General features: G+C 50.7%; 1 protein-coding gene across 3 annotated transcripts; it reads left to right on the top strand.

Moving 5' to 3' along the window:
• The first annotated feature begins 724 nt into the window (after positions 1-724).
• PKM (pyruvate kinase M1/2) lies at positions 725-20,566 on the top strand. 3 transcript variants are annotated; one of them, XM_033070445.2, is made up of 12 exons: positions 736-829; positions 5,982-6,041; positions 6,255-6,424; positions 6,789-6,880; positions 9,722-9,853; positions 10,042-10,228; positions 11,023-11,293; positions 11,551-11,701; positions 12,921-13,073; positions 16,790-16,956; positions 19,032-19,213; positions 19,786-20,566. In XM_033070445.2, exons 2-12 carry the CDS (start codon positions 6,001-6,003, stop codon positions 19,890-19,892), a joined length of 1,653 nt encoding a protein of 550 aa, XP_032926336.1. In that variant the 5' UTR covers positions 736-829; positions 5,982-6,000; the 3' UTR covers positions 19,893-20,566. The 3 variants fall into 3 exon arrangements, with proteins under 3 accessions (XP_032926338.1, XP_032926336.1, XP_032926337.1); XM_033070446.2 differs by lacking the exon at positions 16,790-16,956 and adding an exon at positions 16,191-16,357 and having other exon boundaries at positions 789-829; XM_033070447.2 differs by lacking the exon at positions 5,982-6,041 and having other exon boundaries at positions 725-829.
• Positions 20,567-21,289: the final 723 nt, after the last annotated feature.

The raw sequence follows: 21,289 nt of genomic DNA, 5'->3' as shown, positions 1-21,289 counted from the left end.
TGGGACCGTGTCCCCAGTATCTCCAGCATGGGGTCCCCACTATTACCAGCCAAGAGCCTTCATGAATTTGGCATACGATGTCCGTGTTGGGTCACCACACAGCTGAGACAGTGGCCCCAGCGTCCCCGGCACAGCACCTCCTGTGTCCCCAGCATCTCCAGCTTGGTCTGTCATTGACCCCAGCACAGTGTCCTCAGCGTCCCCAGCACTATGTCGCCAACATCTCCTCGTGTCCCCAGTGTCCCCAGAATTTAATCCTCGTGGCCCCACTACAGAGATTCTATATTGGTCCCCAGTGTCCCTCCCCATTGGAATCCTCCACAGCACCCCAAAACACCCAGAGCTGCTGCTCTTCAGAGTGAGGGACCCCTGAGGTGTGAGCTGGAGGCTCGGTGTGAGTTGGATAGTCGGTGTGAGCTGAGTGTGTACGTGCGAGTTGGGGGGGCTCGGTGTGAGTTGGGCGGGGCCAATGTGGATTGGAGAGCTTGGTGCGAGTTGGGGGCCACGGCCCCTTTAAGAGCATCGTGCCGGGCCGCTGTGCCTTTAAGGCGACGTCCGCGCGCGCGACGGCTGCACCGCCCCCTCATTGGCCGGCTGGGGCGTGCTGTGACTCAAGCTCCACCCCCGCGTGCTTTGTGCGTCCGCCCGTGAAAGTAGCTCCGGCGCCCCACCCTTGTGGCCCCCGGCAGAGCGGGCGGCGGAGGGATCCTTGGGGGGCGGTGCTGCGGCAGGCCGGGATCACCTTGGCGGGGCGTGGGGGGCAGTGCGCAGAGCAGCGGCGGCGCTCGGAGAGGGAGGATCGGACCGGGGCGTGGCTGAAGAGCGGCAGGTAACGGCGGCCCGAGGGGCACCCAGTGGTGGGTCAGGCCATGCTAGTACCACTGTTATCCCCATATTTCCGCCGCAGGGAGAGGGTCCCTCCGGGCGGCGGCTGAGGGGAGGGGGCGCGCGCCCTATGGGACGGTTTTGAGGAGGGGGCTCGCGACGCCGACCTCGTGGCCACCGGCGGCCCCGGCCTCGCGTCCCCTCCTCTATCTCCTCGAGCATTCCCCCAAGATCCTGCAACAGGGAACGCCCTTTCCGAGCATCCCCTCGTGACCCAGCACTGGGGAGCGCCCGCTCCGAGCATCCTTTCCGATCCCGCGCAAGGGAATGCCCGCTCCAGGCGTCCTCCTGCGGCCCTCACCGGGAAACGGCCACTCCGGGCCCGGGTGGGGCGGCGGGGGTCCGGTCCGGTCTGGGCTGCGAGCGCCGGGTGAGTGAAGTGGGGCGTGCAGAGCGGGGAGCCCCGCGTGTGCCCGGCGGCCGTGCCGTTCCGCGGGGCGCCGCCGCGGGTCTGCCCCGTGCCTGCAGGCTGGGCAGTGCCGGCGAAGCTGCGCCGGCAGAGCTGCTGGCAGGCTGAGTCAGAGGCAGACGGAGTGAGGCGCTAGGCCGCCGCGCCCCCCCCCCAGCCCCCCCGTCCTGTGCCTGCACTCACGTAAGAGCCGGCAGTTCCCTAAAGGGCATCAGTTTAAATCAGCGTACGGCTCACTGCGCTCGCCACTGATGCTGCAGCCTCTTCCCGCGCCCCCCCGGGAAGAGAAGGCCCCTTCTGAATTAATCTTCTCTCTTAATTGTGCCTGCTTAAACACGTCCAGTTGATTTGGACAGTTTCTTGAACTGTGAAACCTTTTCAAACGTGTTTAAACCCCTTTTGCAGAGCTACCAGGGCATGAATAGCGCTTTTGTCGGCGGACAATGGCAACCTCCCGACTGTCTCCTCAGACTATAAAAAGTATACAGCAGTCTCTAAAAACCTGCTTTTGTTCTGATAAGGCAAAAATTCTGTTCAGTATCGGTGAGGCCCAGGTTAACAAAAAAAAAATCACTATTTTGTGGCGGTTTTTGTAATATTAAAGTGTTAACTTTAATGCTGCTGCTCATCGTGACTTGCCTTGGCTCAAAGGTGCAACGACAAAGAGGTTTTTCGTTACTCAGCCACGTCCGAAGACTAGTGCAATTAAAAGTGCTTAATTAAAAAAAAATCTGAAGAGTGTAATTGCGTGTCCGAGATGCCCTTTAAAGAGAAGAATTCCGGCTAATATAAAGGGGTCCGATAGATTAATGGGCTGTGCTGGTGCCGGCAGGTTTCCAGCCCATCACCGGATTAAGCAGAAGGTTTTTGTGCGAGGCAGGAAGCACTGCTGCGAGCCACGTGCTTGAACCGGGGACTTCTGTCTGTGAAAGCCTTCTGAGAAACTTACTTGCACTAGTTAAAGAGCTTGGAGAGTCTGCAGCGGCCTGCGGTTTTTTTTTTTAATTACCTACTCATTTATCCATGTAAAGCTACTATTAAAACCTTCATTTATTGCTTTTAGCCAGAGTGATCCACCGCCGAACTTAATTCCACTTCCACCCAACAAGTTATAATTTAATTTGATGGGACCAAGACGTTTCCCAGGCCATCTGGAGCACGTGCTCGGTCCTTTATCTCCTCCTGGCCGCTCTTCTCCCGGGGGAAGATGGAGCTGCAGTGGGTGGTGATGGATGGCACGTAGGGAATGGGGCTGCAGTACCGGGGCGCTGCCACGTGCAGCAATCTCCATCCTGGAGTGGGGATGCAGCACAGTGGTCTATGCTTCTGCCTAGTTAAATGTGAAAAGAAAACCCCCTGGGTTTCTTTTATTGTGTAAAGCAGGTTTTTACAGCTTGCCTGAAGGCAGCCAGGTGCTTTTTGCCAAGTCTAAAGGCTCCTTGTCCTCTGCAAGGTTAAGCCTATAGGCCTGTCCTACAAATACCCTCGAGATAAGTCTTTCTCGTCACCAAACATCCGATGCTTGCCACCTCCTCTTTATTTTTTTAGTTAAGCCTTCCAGGGAGGGCAGCTCAGCAAATGCACAGCTGAGCCAGCAGCACATGGGGAGCCAGCCTGACCTTCCTGTTCGCCATTGCCAGAAAACTGGAGAGGAATCTCCGTTGTGGATCTCTTCTACCGTGGATCTGTGTACTGATACTGGGGAGAGTGTCGGCCAGCCAGGAACCGGTGGTGGCTCCTGGGTTCCATCCAGGCTTGCAGAAAAGGGGTGGAGTTTTGGGGTGGCCATTTTGTCCTTATGTAAGGGCGAGACACCACGTCTGGCACCAGTTGCCTGGCAGGGATGTACTGTCCTTCCTCCTTCCCTGGGAGAGGGGATGCCAGACCAGGGTAAAAACCTGCTTTTCTACAGAGCTGCATTTCTCTGTTGTTGAGTGCCTTTAGCTTCTGGAATGAGCAAAGCTGATGTTTTTCTAGGCTTCTTCTGGGAATCTGAAGGCCTGCTTGGTTTCATAACCCTGCCCTGAGCACTAATTCAAACCATTTCTGCCTCTGGGCAGGGACACTGGGCATGAGCAGCCTTGTTCTGCAGCATCCATGAGGTTGTGTAAGTGAGGCTGACCAGTAAATTCTGGATCATCGCCCCCTGGGAGCCTTCTGGCTGGAATTCCTGCAGGCAGTGACACAGCTCTGCTGCTGTGGCCTAGGGACAGCCCCTGCTGCAGTATCTACTTCCCTGTCACCAGTAGCAGCAGAGACTTGGCCCTGGGTGGGGATTGCTGCTCCCTCTTTTCTCTATCCCCAAGGGGCGTATCTGGAGAAACCATGAATTTAGGCTTTCTCTCATCTGACCCATGCCATGAGCTGGCTGGAATTAGTCACCTGGCTACAGTGAAACTCAGTCCCGACCTCAGATAGCTTAGTCTAGAATATTCAGGAGCTGGGGAGATACCAGACATCATTGGGACACCCTGCCTGAAGCATGGACAGGCTGAGTGGTAGATTTGGGGATTTAATCGTTATTCCTTGAGGAATGAATTCAGGTTTATTCAGGGCTGGAAACATTCAGATGTTGTAGGGTATTGCTCATCCCCCTCTTCCTCACTCTGCCCAGACTGAGTGCTCTGTGTTCTCTGGTGTCCTTAAAGTCCTTGTTCCTCTGATGTTAAAAAAAGCAGAGCAGTGGGGAATTCCAGACATTCCTGTTATAAATATGAGACTGGCCATTCCAGTAAAATTCAGTCGATGCTTTGTAAATGGAAGGCAGGAGGGAGTATTACAAAGACTCCTGGTGGTCGTGGGCACGCTGCTGTGGATAGATGGGTGTTTGGAATACTTTCTGGCTGCTGTGTTTCTGCTCTCGCCCCTGGACAAGGTCACTGTGTCTGTGGTTAATTTTTTGGAGCCTTTTGAACTGCTGGAGAATCTTGTGAAGGGGATTCTGGCTGGGAAGTGAACTATTCCTTTCTCTTATAAAGACTTCAAGGGTGTTAAAATTGTATTTGCAAGTGACTTGAGTGGGTGGGGGATTTCCATGAGGCAGGGAAAATTCACTTGACTATTTTTTATAAACTTCCAAGTCGTGCTATGGCTGTGGTTTCTGTGTTGGGATACCACTGTTTCATATTCCTCTTGTTCCTAGAAGCTGTGCAAACCTGACTCCCTGTGTGTGGAGGTGATTTCCCAGCAAAGGCTTTTTTTTTCTTTTTTTTTTTTTCATCCAGGGAAGCTGACACTGCTCTGCAGGTGTCAGAGGGTGCAACAGCAAGTGTTCGAGGGCTGAAACACAATGTTTTAGGACTGACCAGAGGCTTTTCCTATAATAATTAGACTTCGTTGGGCTTTTTATGTGGGCAGACCTTCTTGTAGTGACTCCAGTGAATCAGCAGCTTCTGGCAGGGCTAAAGGAAAAGAGGCTTTGCCAGGTCAAATTATGGTTTTTGCTGGCCTGGCTGCTCTGTGGCGCATGGCAGTGTGGTGAGGGTGAGTCAGGGCTGCCTGCGAGAGGATCTGCACGTACATGAGGGAGGGCTGTGGAGCAGGGGAGGAGCATCGGGGCCAGGCAGCAGGGCTGCTGTGGCACCAGGACGGCACCAGGCAGCCTAGCAGGGCATGGTCTGCCCTTCACTGTGCTCAGTGCCAGCTTTGACAGAGTTTTTGGGTTTATTGGTGCCTCTGTCTGAAAACTGTATGTGCTGAGCTGGCTCCTCACAACATTCTGTGTTTTATTTGTGGACTTTGTCCGCCTGGGGTGGGCAGAACAAAAGTCCTGTTCTGTTCCTCCTCTGTCCCAGCTTTTAGCTGAGCCCCAGCCCATGTTTCTATAAGCACATCTTGGAGATGAAGGCATCTCACACCTGCTCTGAGTGTCATCCGTGTGCCCAGGGCATGTAGTTTGAAGTTAAACCTATCTTTAAAGGCAAAATGAGTGATCTGCCCATGCCAACAGCCACCACCTTGCATCACTCTTTTACCGGAGCCTTTTGTAATGCTGGGATTTTAGTCTGGCCAGGTCTGAGAGACAAAGCTTTGAATGGCCATTACTACTTAAGAACAAAATTTTTGCAATTGGAAATGCCTGGGGCACCAGCACTGCTGTGAAATGAGTGTCCTCCCATCCCAGTGGACTGTTAAGCTTCAGCTCAGCTTCTTCTTTGAAGGATAGTTTCCTGAAGTAATAGGCTGGTCCTGCTGTTGGGGAGACTCTCTAGTCCAGAGGAGGCCAGCAGCCTGAGTTCAGAGAAGTTTTTTAATCCAAATGTTGAAAAATACAACCATTTTTAAACCTTATGATAAATTTCTGGTGCTGTAGGTGAAGGGGAGTGCAGGGTGAGGGGGAAACCTGCAACATCCTCAGTCAAAGAGGGATTCTGAGTGTATTAAATCTTCAGTCTTTTATGTGTTCTGTGCCAAAGTGTTGTGTTTAATCAACTCAAGTCTGCTTTCTTGTCCAGACTTAAAAGATGGGGGTTAGGTTATGTGGACTTTGCTGTGATTAGGTGCTCCTGGGCAGAAGGTTGCCCGTGTCTGGGCATGCTGCAGTCACACCAGTGCTGAGCTGCCCTGGTCCCAAGTGGGATGGGAAGTGCAGTTGGGGCCTGTAGGAGAAATGAGTGGAGAGCTGGGAGGGAGGAGGCAGAACCTCTGCCTGTGCACTCAAGTGCTTGAATTTTGTTGCGTTGTGTAGCTCCAAGGGAAGACTGGCAATGAAGAGAAGCTATGAAGGGAACATCTGCATAGAAGGCAGGTGAGCTTTGGGTGGTCCATGTGGGGGATGACATGGAAATAGAAACATGCCTTGCCTGTTAGGAATCTCAAATAGGAACATAAAGATAGTTTGACCCAGTAGCAGCTTTCTTGTTATCTCCATATTCATCACGTGGTTGTCTTGGTGTCTCTGCTTGCTGGGTAAGTTGGTGTGGGTGATTCCCAAACCTGGCACCACTTTCTTCCCTTCCAGACACAGGAATCAAGCGATCATGTCGAAGCACCACGATGCAGGGACTGCTTTCATCCAGACCCAGCAGCTGCATGCTGCCATGGCAGACACCTTCCTGGAGCACATGTGCCGCCTGGACATCGACTCGGAGCCAACCATTGCCAGAAACACCGGCATCATCTGCACCATTGGTAGGCCATTCCTCGATAGGAGAGAATTGCAGCTAGGAGCCCATGCCTTGGTGAAACTTATTAGGAAAATTGTGAGAGGGATCTGGCTTTCATCCCTTGCCAGGGCTGAACTTGTGTGGTGAAGGAACCTGATTTTCCCATGTTTGCCTAACCTGTGTTACTGCTGGGACTGAATCCAGTATCCAGGGATATGGGAATCGCTTGGGTTCTGCTACACTCTGTGGGCAAGTTAAAACAATATTTGGTGCTGCAGCACTGAGTAATGCTGTATCCATTTACATTGTCTCTTCCACATGAAACATCCTGGTCTGTGTGGGTTACCTCATTATTTTTTTAAAGTTAGTGTTCAATTTCTTCCTCCTAGGCCCAGCCTCCCGTTCTGTGGAGAAACTGAAGGAAATGATTAAATCTGGAATGAATGTTGCCCGCCTCAACTTCTCTCATGGCACCCATGAGGTAAGGGTGGGGTCTGAGCTGCTATGGCCCCAGTGTGTCTGCTGCTCCTGTCCCTTAGAGGGAAAGGAAATCCAGCTTAATCGAGACCATCCTTGATGTGGGAAGGTCAAATGGCTGCTTTTGGGGGAAGTATGCTGGTTATCCATACTGAGCCTGTGTCACTGTTAATAACACTGAAGTGTATTTTTGAGCCATTTTGAAAGCAATTCAATTCCACACCGTGCCATGTAGTGTGGGGAGCCAGGTAACTGGTATTTGACACTGTCTGCCAACTGCTTGCCATGAAATCCTTCAGTTCTTCCTCACATTGTGCTGTTCCCAGAGCTGCTGCTTCCCAGTGAGTAGCAGAAGCTGAGAATACCTGTCCCTGTTTTATTCCTCTGCAGGAGGTCACACTATCAGTTAATCTCACTTCTTGTTTCATTGCTGGGGGTTTTGCAAGCTGGCAGTTAATGAATTACCCTGATCAAAAGGCATCTGTTATTAGTGATTTGATGCAATTACTATGCTCAGTTGGGAGAATGGGTTAATGGATTTTCTGGCTAACCAGCTGCTCTGGGTACATTCTTGGCACTCTGGAAGGTCCCACCATGGAGCTTGGGACATGGTGTGGTGAGCTTAGAAGAATAAGGTCAAAGGAAATCAACACTCCATGACAGTCAAGCCCTTATTGCTATAAATAGTTGAGATTCTGAGCTGTGATACTGGAGGAGCTGAGGATCCCATTCTGCTGAGGAGTTGTTTTGCCTTTTTATTTTTTTGACCCCAGCTTTCAAAATGTCACCCAGTAGCAGCTGTAGGTGGCTTTACTTAGTGACCCATGAGCCTCATGGTGTGTAACAGCTTGGCCTCTCACCCTGGTGGCCTTTAATGGGCACAGGGCAGTGCCAGGATCAAAAGGGCTGATACTTAACTGTGGGCAGCCATCAGACCTTGACTAACCACCCTGGGATAGTGTCGGTGCATGCCTTGCAGTTGGGAAATCATCCTGGAGAAAGACTAGTGTGGAGTAATTGCGTCCCAGGAGTCAAATCCTTGCAGCTGGGTGGATCTTGGGCCAGGTAACGCATCAGGGATTGGTGGACAGGCTGCCACTGGCAATTCTCACACTGTTATTGCCCAGTTGCTGTGGTCTGTGAACTTGGCTGAGGTCCTTCTGTTTTGTGTGAGGTCTAATTGCACATTTCACACCAAAAAAGCCAACTGCTGGCTCTGATGTGGCTGTCAACTGCAGACTGTTACCATCAGCCATAGTGAGTCCTAGTTTGTGTCCCATCCTGGCTCCTCCAAAATGCTCATTTCCAGTGAAACCCCAAAGAATTTCCATCTTCAAAAAAGTCCTTCAGTTCTCATGTGTACCCCAAAGCATTTACCAGGGCTTGAGCTTTAACAGAGGTGTTTTGGCACCTGCCTGGCTCCTTTTTATGAAGAATAAAAATAGCTTTTACCTCCAGTTCTGCCTGCATTCCTGTTCTGCATGTGTAACTTAACTAGCTCCTAGGGAGTCTGACTTGGTGATCCTTGATATCAAACTAAAATGGAAAAATACCAGATGATTTGGTTTAGATAAGTGTTGAGGAACTGCTGGAGCGTATTTCCGGTGCTGCATCCACCCTAGCTGCAGTGCCTGGGAGGGTCAGGGTCGTCTCAGTTCCAGCTTGCACACTCAGTCAATAAACTGACTCATTTGTGCTATAAAGAGTTATCAGCTGTTAGGTGTTTCTGGCTCAGGGCACACATATGAACTTTAGCATGGCTTTTTCTGGCCTCACCTTCCTGGTACTGACTTATCGTCTCCAAGATACCACAGTCAGCGTGGAGGGCTCGTGTTGGGGTGGCTGAGTGGCATGAGGGAATCGCGTGTTCCAGGTGAGTCAGGTCAAACTCCATCAGTCCATGTGGCGCGGAAAGGAAAGGGTATGTCGTATCTACTGAACTCCAAGTGTTGCGCAACTCGGACTAGTTGTAAGTAGCTAAGGTTATCTCTTAATGTTGTTTAAACAAGCAAAGTAAATTGATCTGCTGGCTATCTGTAGCACATTTGAGGAAGTTGGGATGGGTTTTGTCATAGAACTATGTTAAAACTGGCAGTGTTTAGCAAAATGGTCTCGCAGACAAAGTTTGGAAGCCAGATGTGTGGTACTGCAATATTGAACTGTCTGTGATTGCTTTGACTCTGGAAATAAACTGTAAATATTTACACAGATAACATTATTTTAGCAAATCCTTTATCTGTGGGAATTTAGGCTAAGAGTGAAAGCCTGTCCACCTGCAGGACTGATAGTGAGTAAAGCTGGAAGTGTGTGGGAGCTATCAGTGCAGAGAGGCATCTTCCCTTGCTCTGATGGGAGGAGAACAGCTGTGTGTGATATTTTGACATTATTCTGCCATCAGGTTGCTTTCAATGCACACAATTATCCAGCTGCTGGTGCTGTGAATATTCTGCTGTGTTGAATAGGCAGGTGTTCAGGAAAACTTTTCCAAAAGTTACCCTTAAAGGCCTCTTGGTTGGTGAGCCATCTTCAATTGGCAGATGTGTGTGTCCTCATGGAAAATCACTTCAGCCAGACCTCGAGACTGTCTCCTTGAGTTGTCCTTCTGGAATTAGAGCTGAGGGCACACCAGATAACTTCCAGATTCCACCTTTGTGGCAGCAAGGCCCTTGTATCCTTGCAGTCTGCTTTATTATTGGAATAAAAAATATGGGAATGGATTAAAAAGATACTATCTGGGTTAAATTTTTGAAGGTAGAACTGAAACTGTCATCTTGGGCAAGCCTCTAGGGTTGCAGCAGGGTAGAACCAGCTTTAATATTTCCATCTTTTTTTTTTTTCTTTCCAGTATCATGAGGGCACAATCAAGAATGTGCGAGAAGCCACAGAGAGCTTTGCCTCTGATCCCATCACCTACAGACCTGTGGCTATTGCACTGGACACCAAGGGACCTGAAATCCGAACTGGACTCATTAAGGGAGTAAGTTGTGCTTTTTTTATCCCACTTCTTTCACCACATAGAATCAATAGTGTTAAGCCTGTGGCCATTTCCAAAGAAAAAAGATCATAGAAAAGGAGGTAACAAACCACCTCCCAAAAGTTCTGACAAACTACTGTGAGCTGCAGTGTGGTGGTGTGCTGGTTTTTACTGGTTTTGTTGCCACACAGAGTGGCACAGCAGAAGTGGAGCTGAAGAAGGGCGCACAGCTCAAAGTGACGCTGGACGATGCCTTCATGGAGAACTGTGATGAGAACACGCTGTGGCTGGACTACAAGAATCTCACCAAAGTTGTAGAAGTTGGCAGCAAAATCTACGTGGATGATGGTCTGATTTCTTTGCTGGTAAAGGAGAAAGGTGGGTAACAGCCATTTCAGCTCTGCCTGTTAGAGTTTTCCTTAGCACATGCTTGTGCTTTCCTTCCAGTAACCGTTTCTTAGCTTGCAGTTGTGTGTTGAAGAAAGGAGAATGTGGTTCTTGATGGTGTAGTGAGACTTTGAGCTAAACTTCTGTCTCAGCTGTAGGAACTTTGCAAAAACTAACTTCAGCTGGGTTTCACTGGGCTGGCATCTAAACCATCTTCAAAGGGGAATGTGTGGTAGGGCCATACCACGGGCTCATGATGATCCAGGGTAATTCATGCTCTTAAAGCAAGATTTAACTAGTTCTACAGCACAGGCCCTGGATTCTGTAGTTAGAGACAGAACTAGTTTTAACTGGTAATGTAGAGGCAAGGTTATTTCTGTGATACTCTCTTTATAGTGCTGTGTAAAGTGCTCTAGCCTCAAGCCTCTTATCTGTGAGCGTGTAGGGAGTGGGAAGTGAGGCTTTTGGGTCGCTCAGTTTGCTGTTGCAGGGTTCTGTGTGCAAAACTGTAACCTGCTAGCTTTTCTTGGGGGGAGGCAATCCCAGCCTCCTGCAGGGAACAGCTGATATCTTATCCAGGAGAAGCCTAGAAGTTGTTTTAGACCAATCTATCATGTTCCCAAGGGTAAATTGCAAACTTGTGTGGTACAGCAATGCTCTAAAGAGATGGGATGTGTTTATCGTGTGTACTGCTGTTGGCACTACAGTTCCCAGGCTGGGGGGTGGTGTGGGAGCTGGTAGCTGGAGCTATCCTGTAAACACTGACCATGGGAACTCTGTTTTAGGGAAGGACTATGTCATGACGGAGGTTGAGAACGGGGGCATGCTCGGCAGCAAGAAGGGTGTGAACCTGCCCGGCGCTGCCGTCGACCTGCCCGCTGTCTCTGAAAAGGACATTCAGGACTTAAAATTCGGTGTGGAGCAGAACGTGGATATGGTGTTTGCTTCCTTCATCCGCAAGGCTTCTGATGTCCACGCTGTCAGGAAGGTGCTGGGAGAAAAGGGAAAGAACATCAAGATCATCAGCAAGATCGAGAACCACGAGGGTGTGCGCAGGTGAGCTTTGTGCAGGGGATGCTTTGGGTTTGTCACACTGAAATAAGGTAACTCACACTCCTTTTGTAGCTTCAGGCAGCTTTGTGTAACACTGAATATGTACTGTGCCTTGCTTCTGGTTTTCTTCCTCCTTCTTTGACATTGCAAGAGGCCTAGACAGCCCATGACGAGCATGTGTGCTCCTTTCAGAGGAGGACAGACAGATGGGAATGTGCTTTGCCGAACAAATAGGATAAGAGCTCTTCTCTTGCTGTCAGGTTTGATGAGATCATGGAGGCCAGTGATGGCATTATGGTGGCCCGCGGTGACCTGGGAATCGAGATCCCAGCTGAAAAAGTCTTCCTCGCCCAGAAGATGATGATTGGGCGCTGCAACAGGGCTGGCAAACCCATCATCTGTGCCACTCAGGTACTGGAAGCGTCACCTTTGGCTCCTCACTGCCAGAGTCTAGCTGGAAGGGAATGATGGGGGCAGCTGTGGGTTGATGGCATTGGTTAAAGAGTGAGATGCAGAGAGGTTTTGCTCGTAGCTGAAAAGCTCATATTTAGGTGTTTCTGTGTTTGGGGTCTTCAGTTTAGGTTATGGGACCTCTTGCTAAAGGTTATACACCTCAAAATGTCATGTGGTAATGAGCCTTTGGGGTTGAGCTTGCAAATTCATGGAGAAAAAATGGCACATGGTTTTCCTTGGCATCTTGTGGCAGCAGTCTCTGCCTGACGGGGAAGATTTGCTGGGGTCCCCAGGTATCTTAGAAAATATACCCACGCTTCAGCTTCAGAAGGAACTGAGTAAAGGATCCATCTCCTTTTTCTAGGAGTGGTAGGGATCATGTGCACACTCCTCAAGCCCTGGTGGGACTGGTTTCCTTGCTCTGCACACAGGCTGTGGAAGTGGTCATTAAACAAGGTTCTAGACTTACAATAGCATATGCTCCTTCTTCCTGTACTGCTACAGAAATGCAGCTAAAACACAGTGTCAGGCACTGTCCCGTGGGTGAAGCAAATGGTGTTTAAACAAGTGGTGAGCTCCAGCTGGGGGGAAGCTTAGCACCTGAGGAAGACAGGAGAGCTGGCCAGACTTGGGGTGTGGAAAGGGATTGGAAAGAAAATTTTATGGAAAACTGTCTTGTTTTCCACTCTTGTTAACTGTTCTGAGTTTACTACCCTGTACATACTGTCAAAAGCGTTTGAAATCTTGTGTTGGGAGAAGGTGACTTCATTGGTGCAGACCCTGCTCTTCGATTTCTAGATGATAAAATTCCCAAATTAGGGAATGTATGACTGGATTTGAGCTTTCCATAAATATGTCTAATGCCACACTGCTCTAAAGAGCTCTGAGTTCCCTGAACCAAGCCTTGTGCTGAGAAGTTGAAGTTGAAGGTTGGAGTATTTTGTCTGGGATGTTGTGTGGCTTAAATCTCCCTGGAAAAGGAGTAAATGTGGAATGAGCATAAAATGGAATGGGTTGTTTTCCTTACTGGTGGAGGCTGGTTTTGGGACCAGACCCCCTCTCTATTCTATACCTGTGGAGAACTGTAGTCCTTAGATTGTATCCTACTTTCTACCCAAGTCATGAGGAGCACTGAAGTGCAGCTACTGTAGATCTCTGTGGGTTTGTTTTCTCCCAGATGCTGGAAAGCATGATCAAGAAGCCTCGCCCGACACGTGCTGAGGGCAGCGATGTCGCCAACGCCGTCCTGGACGGAGCGGACTGCATCATGCTGTCCGGGGAAACAGCCAAGGGAGACTATCCCCTGGAGGCTGTGCGCATGCAGCATGCTGTGAGTACTGCCTGCCCGCTGGGCACAGGGACCCACCTTGCTCTTGGCCACCTGAGCTGGTCACTCAAAGGCCTAAATGGACCCAGCTACCTAAAATAACCTTTTCTTAACTCATCTGATTTCCTTACTCACTCTGCTGTGGGTGATTTTATTTTTTGAACAAACATGGTCCTGAGGGCCTGGCATCTCACTTTGTGTGCTCCAGATTTGCCAGGCAGAGCTGACAGCTGCTCTGCAGTGCTGAGATGCAGAACTTCCTGGGTTTTTTTGCGGTTAACTCAATAGAAATTTAATCCAATGTTCTATTGCAGTGGCATATTAAATGCCTTAAACTTCTACAGGGTCAAGGAGCTGCTTTAAGCAGTGTATCTATAGGTAATGAAAGGCTTTGGCCGAGTCCTGCATGGGAGGGAGTGGGGAGGCTCCTGGGGGTGATTTACAGCAGTGTTGCATTCAGCACCTGCTGTGTGCTGGGCTGGGGGGCTTGTTGCATGAGTATTGACAGCACCAGATTTTTAAATGCCTGAACTGCCAGAAACCTCTGCTCTGCTTCAAGCTCATGTTTCAGCTGAAAAAAGCTTGATGTCAAGTACCTGTGAGCGTTGCTGCTCCCCAGTTACCAGTGCTGTGAATCAGCAGTGGTAACTCACAAGTTCTAACTCCCACTAGTTTTATTTGTAATTCAGTTCTATAGGTTATTCAACTCAGCCAGTGTTGGTTTGCAGTGTGTTACCTAAACATCTTTTACCTTAATATGGAGTGGTGTTTTTTGCATGAGGCAAATGCAAAATACAACTTATGATCATTGAGTAGTGTTGCTACTTTACAGGCTGAATTCTAACAGTGCACCTTAAAGCTTCTCCCTCCTTTTCCAACCCCTAAATCATGAGGATTGACCGCCTACCAAGACTTGGGAACTTGCTGCAGCAAACCTTACACTTGGGTTTCCATTATGGCATTAATTTTTTGGTCTGAGCAGGTTGCGTTGTACCTGTAGCCTGATTTGAGGATCTGTTGCATGTGCTTCCCTCTTCCTGTGGACCTGGGCATGGTGTTCATTCCACCAGGGCCCCTGGACAAGCACTGAAGGCTTTAACACTGCAGAAATTGAAATACAGATTTACTAAATGTAAGATGTTGTAGGCAGCAAGGTGCCAATTCTTATGGTATGAGCACATGTCAGTACAGTGAGGATCTTTCATCTGAGTTAATTCACTTGTTGTTAGTCAAGCCCAGCAGCAATATCCTGAGTAACCGTGGTCTGGGGATCTGCAGCATGGCTGGAGCAGGTGGATGTTACCATCTGAAGTGCACAATGGCAAACTTCCAAATGCTGGGCAAGGCTGATTGCTGTAGGTGGGAGTGGGCATCCTTCCCATTCCCACTGCAGGATCCACACTTCAAAGCCCAGCCTGGCCATGCTATGCTGCCTGATGGGACCAAGGTTTAAACAGCCTCTCCATTTTCCTTTCTCCCACCTCCCTGGTATCTCCACCCATGCACCAACTGGAAATTCTCTATAGCTGTTCCTGTCTGAGCAGATCCAGCTGTGGGGTGCAGTTAAGGATTACTGTGTGCCTCTGTAGCCACTGTCAAAGCAGATGTCTGTATTCTCATGTTCCATTACATGTGGAGAGTGCAGACTTCTCTCTAAAATCAGGTTTGCTCTCTGTGTTAAATGGAGATGCTGCCTTTTTACCAGGAGCTGAAAATAAACTGCCGGGCTTCCAGCTCTTGTATTTGGAGTAAGTGTTGTGATGCAAATATTCCCCTTTTATCTAAACCAAGCAGTAACAATATGCTTTAGGACAAGTTGGCACTGGCCTGCTGTTCCGGCCTGCTGCCTGTGTCCTGTTATTTTTAGAACTAAGATACTTAACTACTTTGTCTTAAACTGATAACTGTGGAAGGGATAATTCCCAGCATCACGCAAAATAATTAACACTAGAGTAGCAAAATTCTGATTTTTCTAACTCGAGCTTTGACTATAATGGCATGTCAGTCTCTAATTTAACGTGAACTTGTCATGCTTTGTGTAATGGCTGCTCACTTTGTGGCATAACTGGCTGAAGTTGTCCTTCAGAAGATCGTGAACCTTTGCATGTTTTTCTAGTCTCTGCAAGCCTTCTTTATCGGGTTGTCAGGCTGTCTGAGATGATTAAACATGATAATTCCCTGGATTCTGGGATGAACAGGTTGCTGAACCTCTGTTGCAAATGCTCAGCCAGAAACAAAGCCTTTAGTTGTGCCTCTGTCCCTCTCATCTGTCTATATCTGGCACTGTACAAACACCGCAACATCCACACTGTGACAACCCTGTAAGGAAGACTTGTTCCTGTTTATTTCCCTATTACCAAAAGGAAGTTGCTATCCCACTTGGATGTGAAGCTTTATTGACTCTCAAGTTAAAATCAGTCTATTGGCTCTCAAACTAAATCTTTATTTGCTCTCAAGATAAACCAAATCTTGATTGACTCTCAAGTTAAAATCAGTCTATTGGCTCTCAAACTAAATCTTTATTTGCTCTCAAGATAAACCAAATCTTGATTGACTCTCAAGTTAAACTAAATGTAACAAGGCTGAGAGAACAGATTCCCACCTTCAGGGGTGACACTCAAAGTGTGTTACTTGCCTGTTGGCTCCATGAAAACTCTTCCAGCAGCACACTGTGGTGTTGGGAGCCTAGGAAAGGAAACCAGAGATTCTGGAATCTCTTACAGAATTGCAAGTAGGAACACAGACAGGCAGGTAGGTGGCATAAGAGTCTCTCAAGGAAGTCATAGTCAGCCATGAGAAAGCATGGTCTGGCTCTGAGCTGGCTTGTTCTGGTCCTTGAAAAGTAATTAAAGTTTGCCAGCTCTGCTGGTACTCCCAGATAGAACAAAAATGCCATGTTTGGAATGCCTGCCCAGTGACTGCGGCCTGCCAGTCCCGTGGTATGGTGAATCTTAGTCTGGGTTGCATTTAGCAAAGTCAAAACCTGAGAGACAAAAAGCTTCACCTTGCATGCATTACTGTGACAATTAAGCAAGTTAACGTGATCTCATGTTCCTCTGGTGTATGTTTCCTTCTTTTCTTTCCTCTTTTCTCCTCCTTCCCTCCCACTCGGGCCTGCAGATCGCCCGCGAGGCTGAGGCTGCAATGTTTCATCGTCAGCTGTTCGAAGAAATTTTACGCCTCAATGTTAACAACAGGGACCCTGCTGATGCCATGGCAGCGGGCGCAGTGGAGGCCTCTTTTAAGTGCTTAGCTGCAGCCCTGCTAGTGCTGACAGAGTCTGGCAGGTAGGGCTCAGAGAGGGGCTTGGACCAGCCCTTTCCATGGCAAAACACTCTGCACTCTAACACTGCAGTCTTTGGCCAGCTGCTTGCTGCCCGTGCCAACCATGAGTAACCACTGCCGTGTGAGCTGACCCTGTGCCAGGGAGGGACCCCAGCAGGCAAGAACAGAGGGAGAGTGCCTGGCAGTTGGCATGAGTGTCATCTGAATGTGGGCTTGACAGGGCGAGGTGCCACCATTCCAAAAAGAACCCTTGGGAATTAAATGGTTCCTCTGCAGGGATGTGCTGTTGGGGTGAGCTTGGTCTGGGCTCGCTGATTAATGAGTGTCAGAGGCTGGCAGTATGGATCTGGCAGCCTGTGCTGGAGCACCTCGCCCTGCCCTGTGCCTGAGTGCCTGCTGTGAGTGTTGTCTCCGAACGCGTGTTGCTCTTGTAGATTGCCCGGGAGGCCGAAGCCGCCATCTTTCACAGGCAGTTGTTTGAGGAACTGCGTCGTCTGACCCCACTCAACTGCGACCCCACCGAGGCCGCTGCTGTGGGCGCTGTGGAAGCGTCCTTCAAGTGCTGCAGCGGGGCCATTATTGTCCTCACCAAGTCTGGAAGGTAGGAGGGGACAGGTGCCCCCAGGTCAAGCCTGCTGTGGACAGGGTGGGGGAAGGAGGATTCCAAAAACATGGCTTTGAGAGACTGGTGGAGTCATATTCTGGCAGTGCCTGCAGTGCTGGTTCCTTGGGAGATGAACACACATCCCTACGCTCTGAGTCCTCGGCCTGCCTCTGCCAGCGTGGCATCAGCTCTGAGCCCAGCCTCACTTCACTGCTGCAAGTGGCAGTGGCACCAGCTGGAAGAGCCAAGGGAAAATAAGTGTTGCAGCTTCAATTCAAAGTTCTTGGCAAGAAATCATCAACGTAACAGTGAGGGAGAAAGGCAGAAGTTCAGTAGACGCAGAATTTTTCTTTTTTTTTTTTTAATCAAGGCTTTGGCCTTTTGTGGCAGCATCCAAATTATTGGTCCCTTGCTGGACTTTGGAGTAATCAGCCCTGCTTACCTGAGCCCAAGGGGCGAAGAGGGACTGTGCAGCCTGGGATTGGTAGGCAGGAAAATGGAAAATGTTGGTCTTCTTCCAAGATTCCTTGTGCCTGCTTGCAGGTAATCTCTCTGCACAGACAGGCGTCTGGCAGACACCAGGTGAGCTCAGTGGCTGCAGGTGAAATGTGCTGGAACAATGTAGTTTGGGATTTCTGTCCAGCAATGGTGACAGCTGCCAAGCAGAGACTCGTTCTTCCAGTTGTGGAATGGGAGCTGGAGCCTCGCGGATCAGCTCTTCCATCTAGAGGAACTGAGCTGCCTGTTCCCTAAGCACGTCCGACCATAAGTCTCAAGACTGCTTTCTGGAAGGAAATTGGGATTTCTTACACTGGATTCACACCAAAACAGTAGTGCAGCAGCAGAGATGTGCTTGTATATGCTGGGCACCACCTACCTGAAGATGTGGACCATCAGTGAAACCTTCACAAAAATGTACAGCTTAAAATGATTTTGAGCAGAAAATGACTTTCCAAAATGACTTTCCACAGAGGTGACAAGGAAACTATAAGCACCGAGTTCTGAGTACCCTTGTGCTTCTAATGTTTCTTTGTCAAATGTTCCAACCTTAACACATGACCTTTTTAAAGAGGTTTGAACTCTGATATTTGAGTATTTTTAGCTGCGGATTTGGTTAACTCTTGTGAGTACCTGAGTCTCCTGGATCTGTGGCTCGGACAGTGTGGGAAGGATTGTCAGAGGGCTGGTATGTGTGGTTGGGTGCTTTGAGTTGTCTGCTGGCCCCTGCTTTAAGCAGCTAACTTTGCATCTGAGTGTTGCTGTGCTTGACTCCACTAAATGAGGCTGCAAAAGCAAGTGGAGACACCAGCATGTCCATTGGAAAGGTGGAGTTGCAGTTGCCACAACCTTGCAGTTTGAATCTGTCTGTTTGCGGATGCTCTCTCTCAGCAGTACTCAGAGAAAGGAAAGCTGTAGTCTAGCCCTCACCTGGACTGTGCTGCTGCTGTTTTAAGGCATTTTAAAGATTTTTGTGCCCAACTTCCCAATATAAATTTTGGCCTCTGTTGCATTTGCTTCCCATGGGGTGCAGGAGCAGAGCTCTGTGTGGAGGAACTGGCCTGTTTGCTCACAGATGAGAGGCAGATGGCTTCCTTGTTGGCATGCTTTGAGCAGCGCTGCTGGCACCAGCTATTTCCACCCTGAAAACCAGAAGCTCCTCAAAACAGGGAACTTTAGGGACCCCTGTTGAGATGCCAAGGCCTGCTTGCAGAGGCCAGAATAAATGGCACCTCGCCACCCTAACATAGCAACAGAGACAAGTAAAGGCTTGTTCGGGGACCAAAACACCCTGATGGCACTTGTTAAACTGGGAGGTGAGGAAATGGTCACCACCAGTGGGGACAGCCAGTGGTGGTCTGCCCAGTTGCCTAACTAGGAGTCCAGCAGAGCATCAAGCTGGTTGGCAAGTGGCTCTTGTGGAGACTGGTCACATTCCCCCAGGAGTTTTGGGGAGCACTCGTGGCTGACAGACAGACCTTGGGGCGGCTGTGCTCCCACAGGCCATTCCCAGGCGTCCTCTCTGGAGTCTGTGCTGCCTGTGTGGAGCCCCACCGTGGCTGTTTTCCCTGCAGGTCGGCACACCTGGTGTCACGGTACCGCCCACGGGCCCCCATCATCGCCATCACCCGCAATGAGCAGACGGCACGCCAGGCCCACCTGTACCGCGGCATCTTCCCCGTGCTCTGCAAAGACCCTGCTCAGGACGCCTGGGCTGAGGATGTGGACCTGCGTGTCACCCTGGGCATGAATGTTGGTGAGTGGCACAGCTCCCCCTCCCCTGGGACATGGCTCTGGTGAGATATGGTGGCCCTGAGCACCTCGGTGGTACTTTGGGGTCACTGATAGGACTGGGGAGGGGAAGAGAGGAACTGGCTGCTTGTGTGGTAACTGGATCCGGATAGGAAACGGGTGATGGTTGCATGAGCAGAACCACATCCGATTGGGAAATGGGGTGGTGGGTTCGGCACAGCTGCCTTTAGGGAGTTTCCAACAGAAGACCAGGTTGGGGTTACGGTGGTGAGTGATGAATCTGTGACTCTCACCTCTCCTGAGGGACAAGGGAGGCCTGGAGTGGGGTTGACTGTCCTTCGCCCCCTCCAAATCCTGTGCTGTGGAATTTGGAGCTCTGTGTTGCAGAGCCCCAGAGCAGAGCTGAAGGGTGTCAGATGGATGGGCAGCAGGAAGGTGGGGTTTTAATACCCTGGAGCCCTGACTGCTGTGGCACAGGCAGCTTTGGTGACTTGGGGAGTGGGTGATTAAAACTGCTGCCTCATGGCAAGGAAGCAGGATGGGACTGGGCTCTGATGCCTCCTTCTTCTTTCCTAGGCAAAGCTCGCGGGTTCTTCAAGAGCGGCGACCTGGTGATCGTGCTGACAGGCTGGCGCCCTGGCTCTGGCTACACCAACACCATGCGTGTGGTGCCCGTACCCTGAGCGCCTACTGGGCCTTCCTTCCCCTGCCCCCCTCCCCTCCCTCCACCCCACTGCTCTGTCTCCCCTTGCAGTAGACCAGCCATCGCTTGCGCTGTTCTCCTTGTCCCTAGAGTGGATGTAGGTTGCTAAACACCACCCAGTGCAGCAGCAGCAGGGGCAAGAGACCTTAAATCACTGAAAAAATATACTTGAAGTGTTTAGTTTTTTAAAAAACTTCTCCCTGTAGTTAAAAGTTCTGCCTTGATGTCTGTAGGAGTCAGCATAGGAGGTTCCTGCGTGCTGCTGAATCTCCTCCTTTCTTGGTGATGTCCTCTGAGTGTGAAATGTCCCTTTCCCTGGCCCTGGTGTGGGGTTTTGGGGAGGGAAGAGGCAATTTGTGGTCAACGGTTCTGCTGGACCCCTCCTTGCTCGAGGCAAGCTGCTACTCCCCCCTCCTGTCTGGCAACATGCCTCCCCAGACCCAAGGCAGATCAGCCTTTCTCAGCTGCTTGTTTGGGGATGGTGCAGGGGAAGGGTGTTGCACAGAGCTTCCCATGCTCCCCTCGCAGCATTGTCTCCTGTGTTAGTCGTGTCCCCCCACCACCCCAGAGCCCCCACCCTCACCCAGCACTCTGATGGGCCCTGGGGTGGGAGAGCACAACTGTCCATCAATAAAGAGAAGCTGAAGCACCTGCCGGGCTGGGCTGCTCCTTGGGGGTTGGTGAGGGGGCCTGCGGGGGGAGGGGGAGAGTGGGTGGAGAAGGACTGCAGGAGGGGAGGAGGTTTGTAAGAGTGGTGGAGTGCTTTAGGGTTTGGGATGGGAATCTGGTGCAGGAGTCTGCGGGGCTTGGGGTGTCTGGTGTGGGGTCTGCAGGCACTAGGGGGGTCTGGTGTGGAGGGCTGCCGGGACTGGGGCCTTCTGCTGCAGTTTTGAGGGGGTGCTAGTGGAGGAGGTTGCTAGGGTTAGGGGGTGCTTGGAATAGCTGTACAGGGATTAGGGCTTCAAAGGAGGGATTGAGAGGACGGGAGGCAGCTGTTGGCGTAGGGAGGGGGCCTAAGGCCGAGTCAGTAGGGCTGGGTGCTCTACAGCGATTTCTTTTTTTGGGGGCCGTGGGCGTTGAGGTTTCCATGCTCGAGGAGAGAGCCAGGAGGGGACCTGGGGCTTGGCTGACACCCAGACCCGTTTCTGCCGGGAGCGTGGCCCCTTTAAGAAGTTGTAGCGCGGCCCCTTTAAGGGCAGGGACCCCGGCAGGCTCCGGCTCGCGCGGCGGTGGACGGGGCCTGTGGGGGTGGGAGGAGGCGCTCGCTGTGGCGGGGGCGGGGCTGCGCCGCGGGCGGCCAATGGGCGGGAAGGAGGGGGCGGGGCGCGGCCGCGGGCGGCCAATGGGCGAGCTCCGTGGCGGCGCGAGGAGGCCGGG

Source organism: Catharus ustulatus, chromosome 12, assembly GCF_009819885.2.
Source record: "Catharus ustulatus isolate bCatUst1 chromosome 12, bCatUst1.pri.v2, whole genome shotgun sequence".
Taxonomy (NCBI): Eukaryota; Metazoa; Chordata; class Aves; order Passeriformes; family Turdidae; genus Catharus; species Catharus ustulatus.
This window is presented reverse-complemented; position numbering and strand designations above follow the sequence as displayed.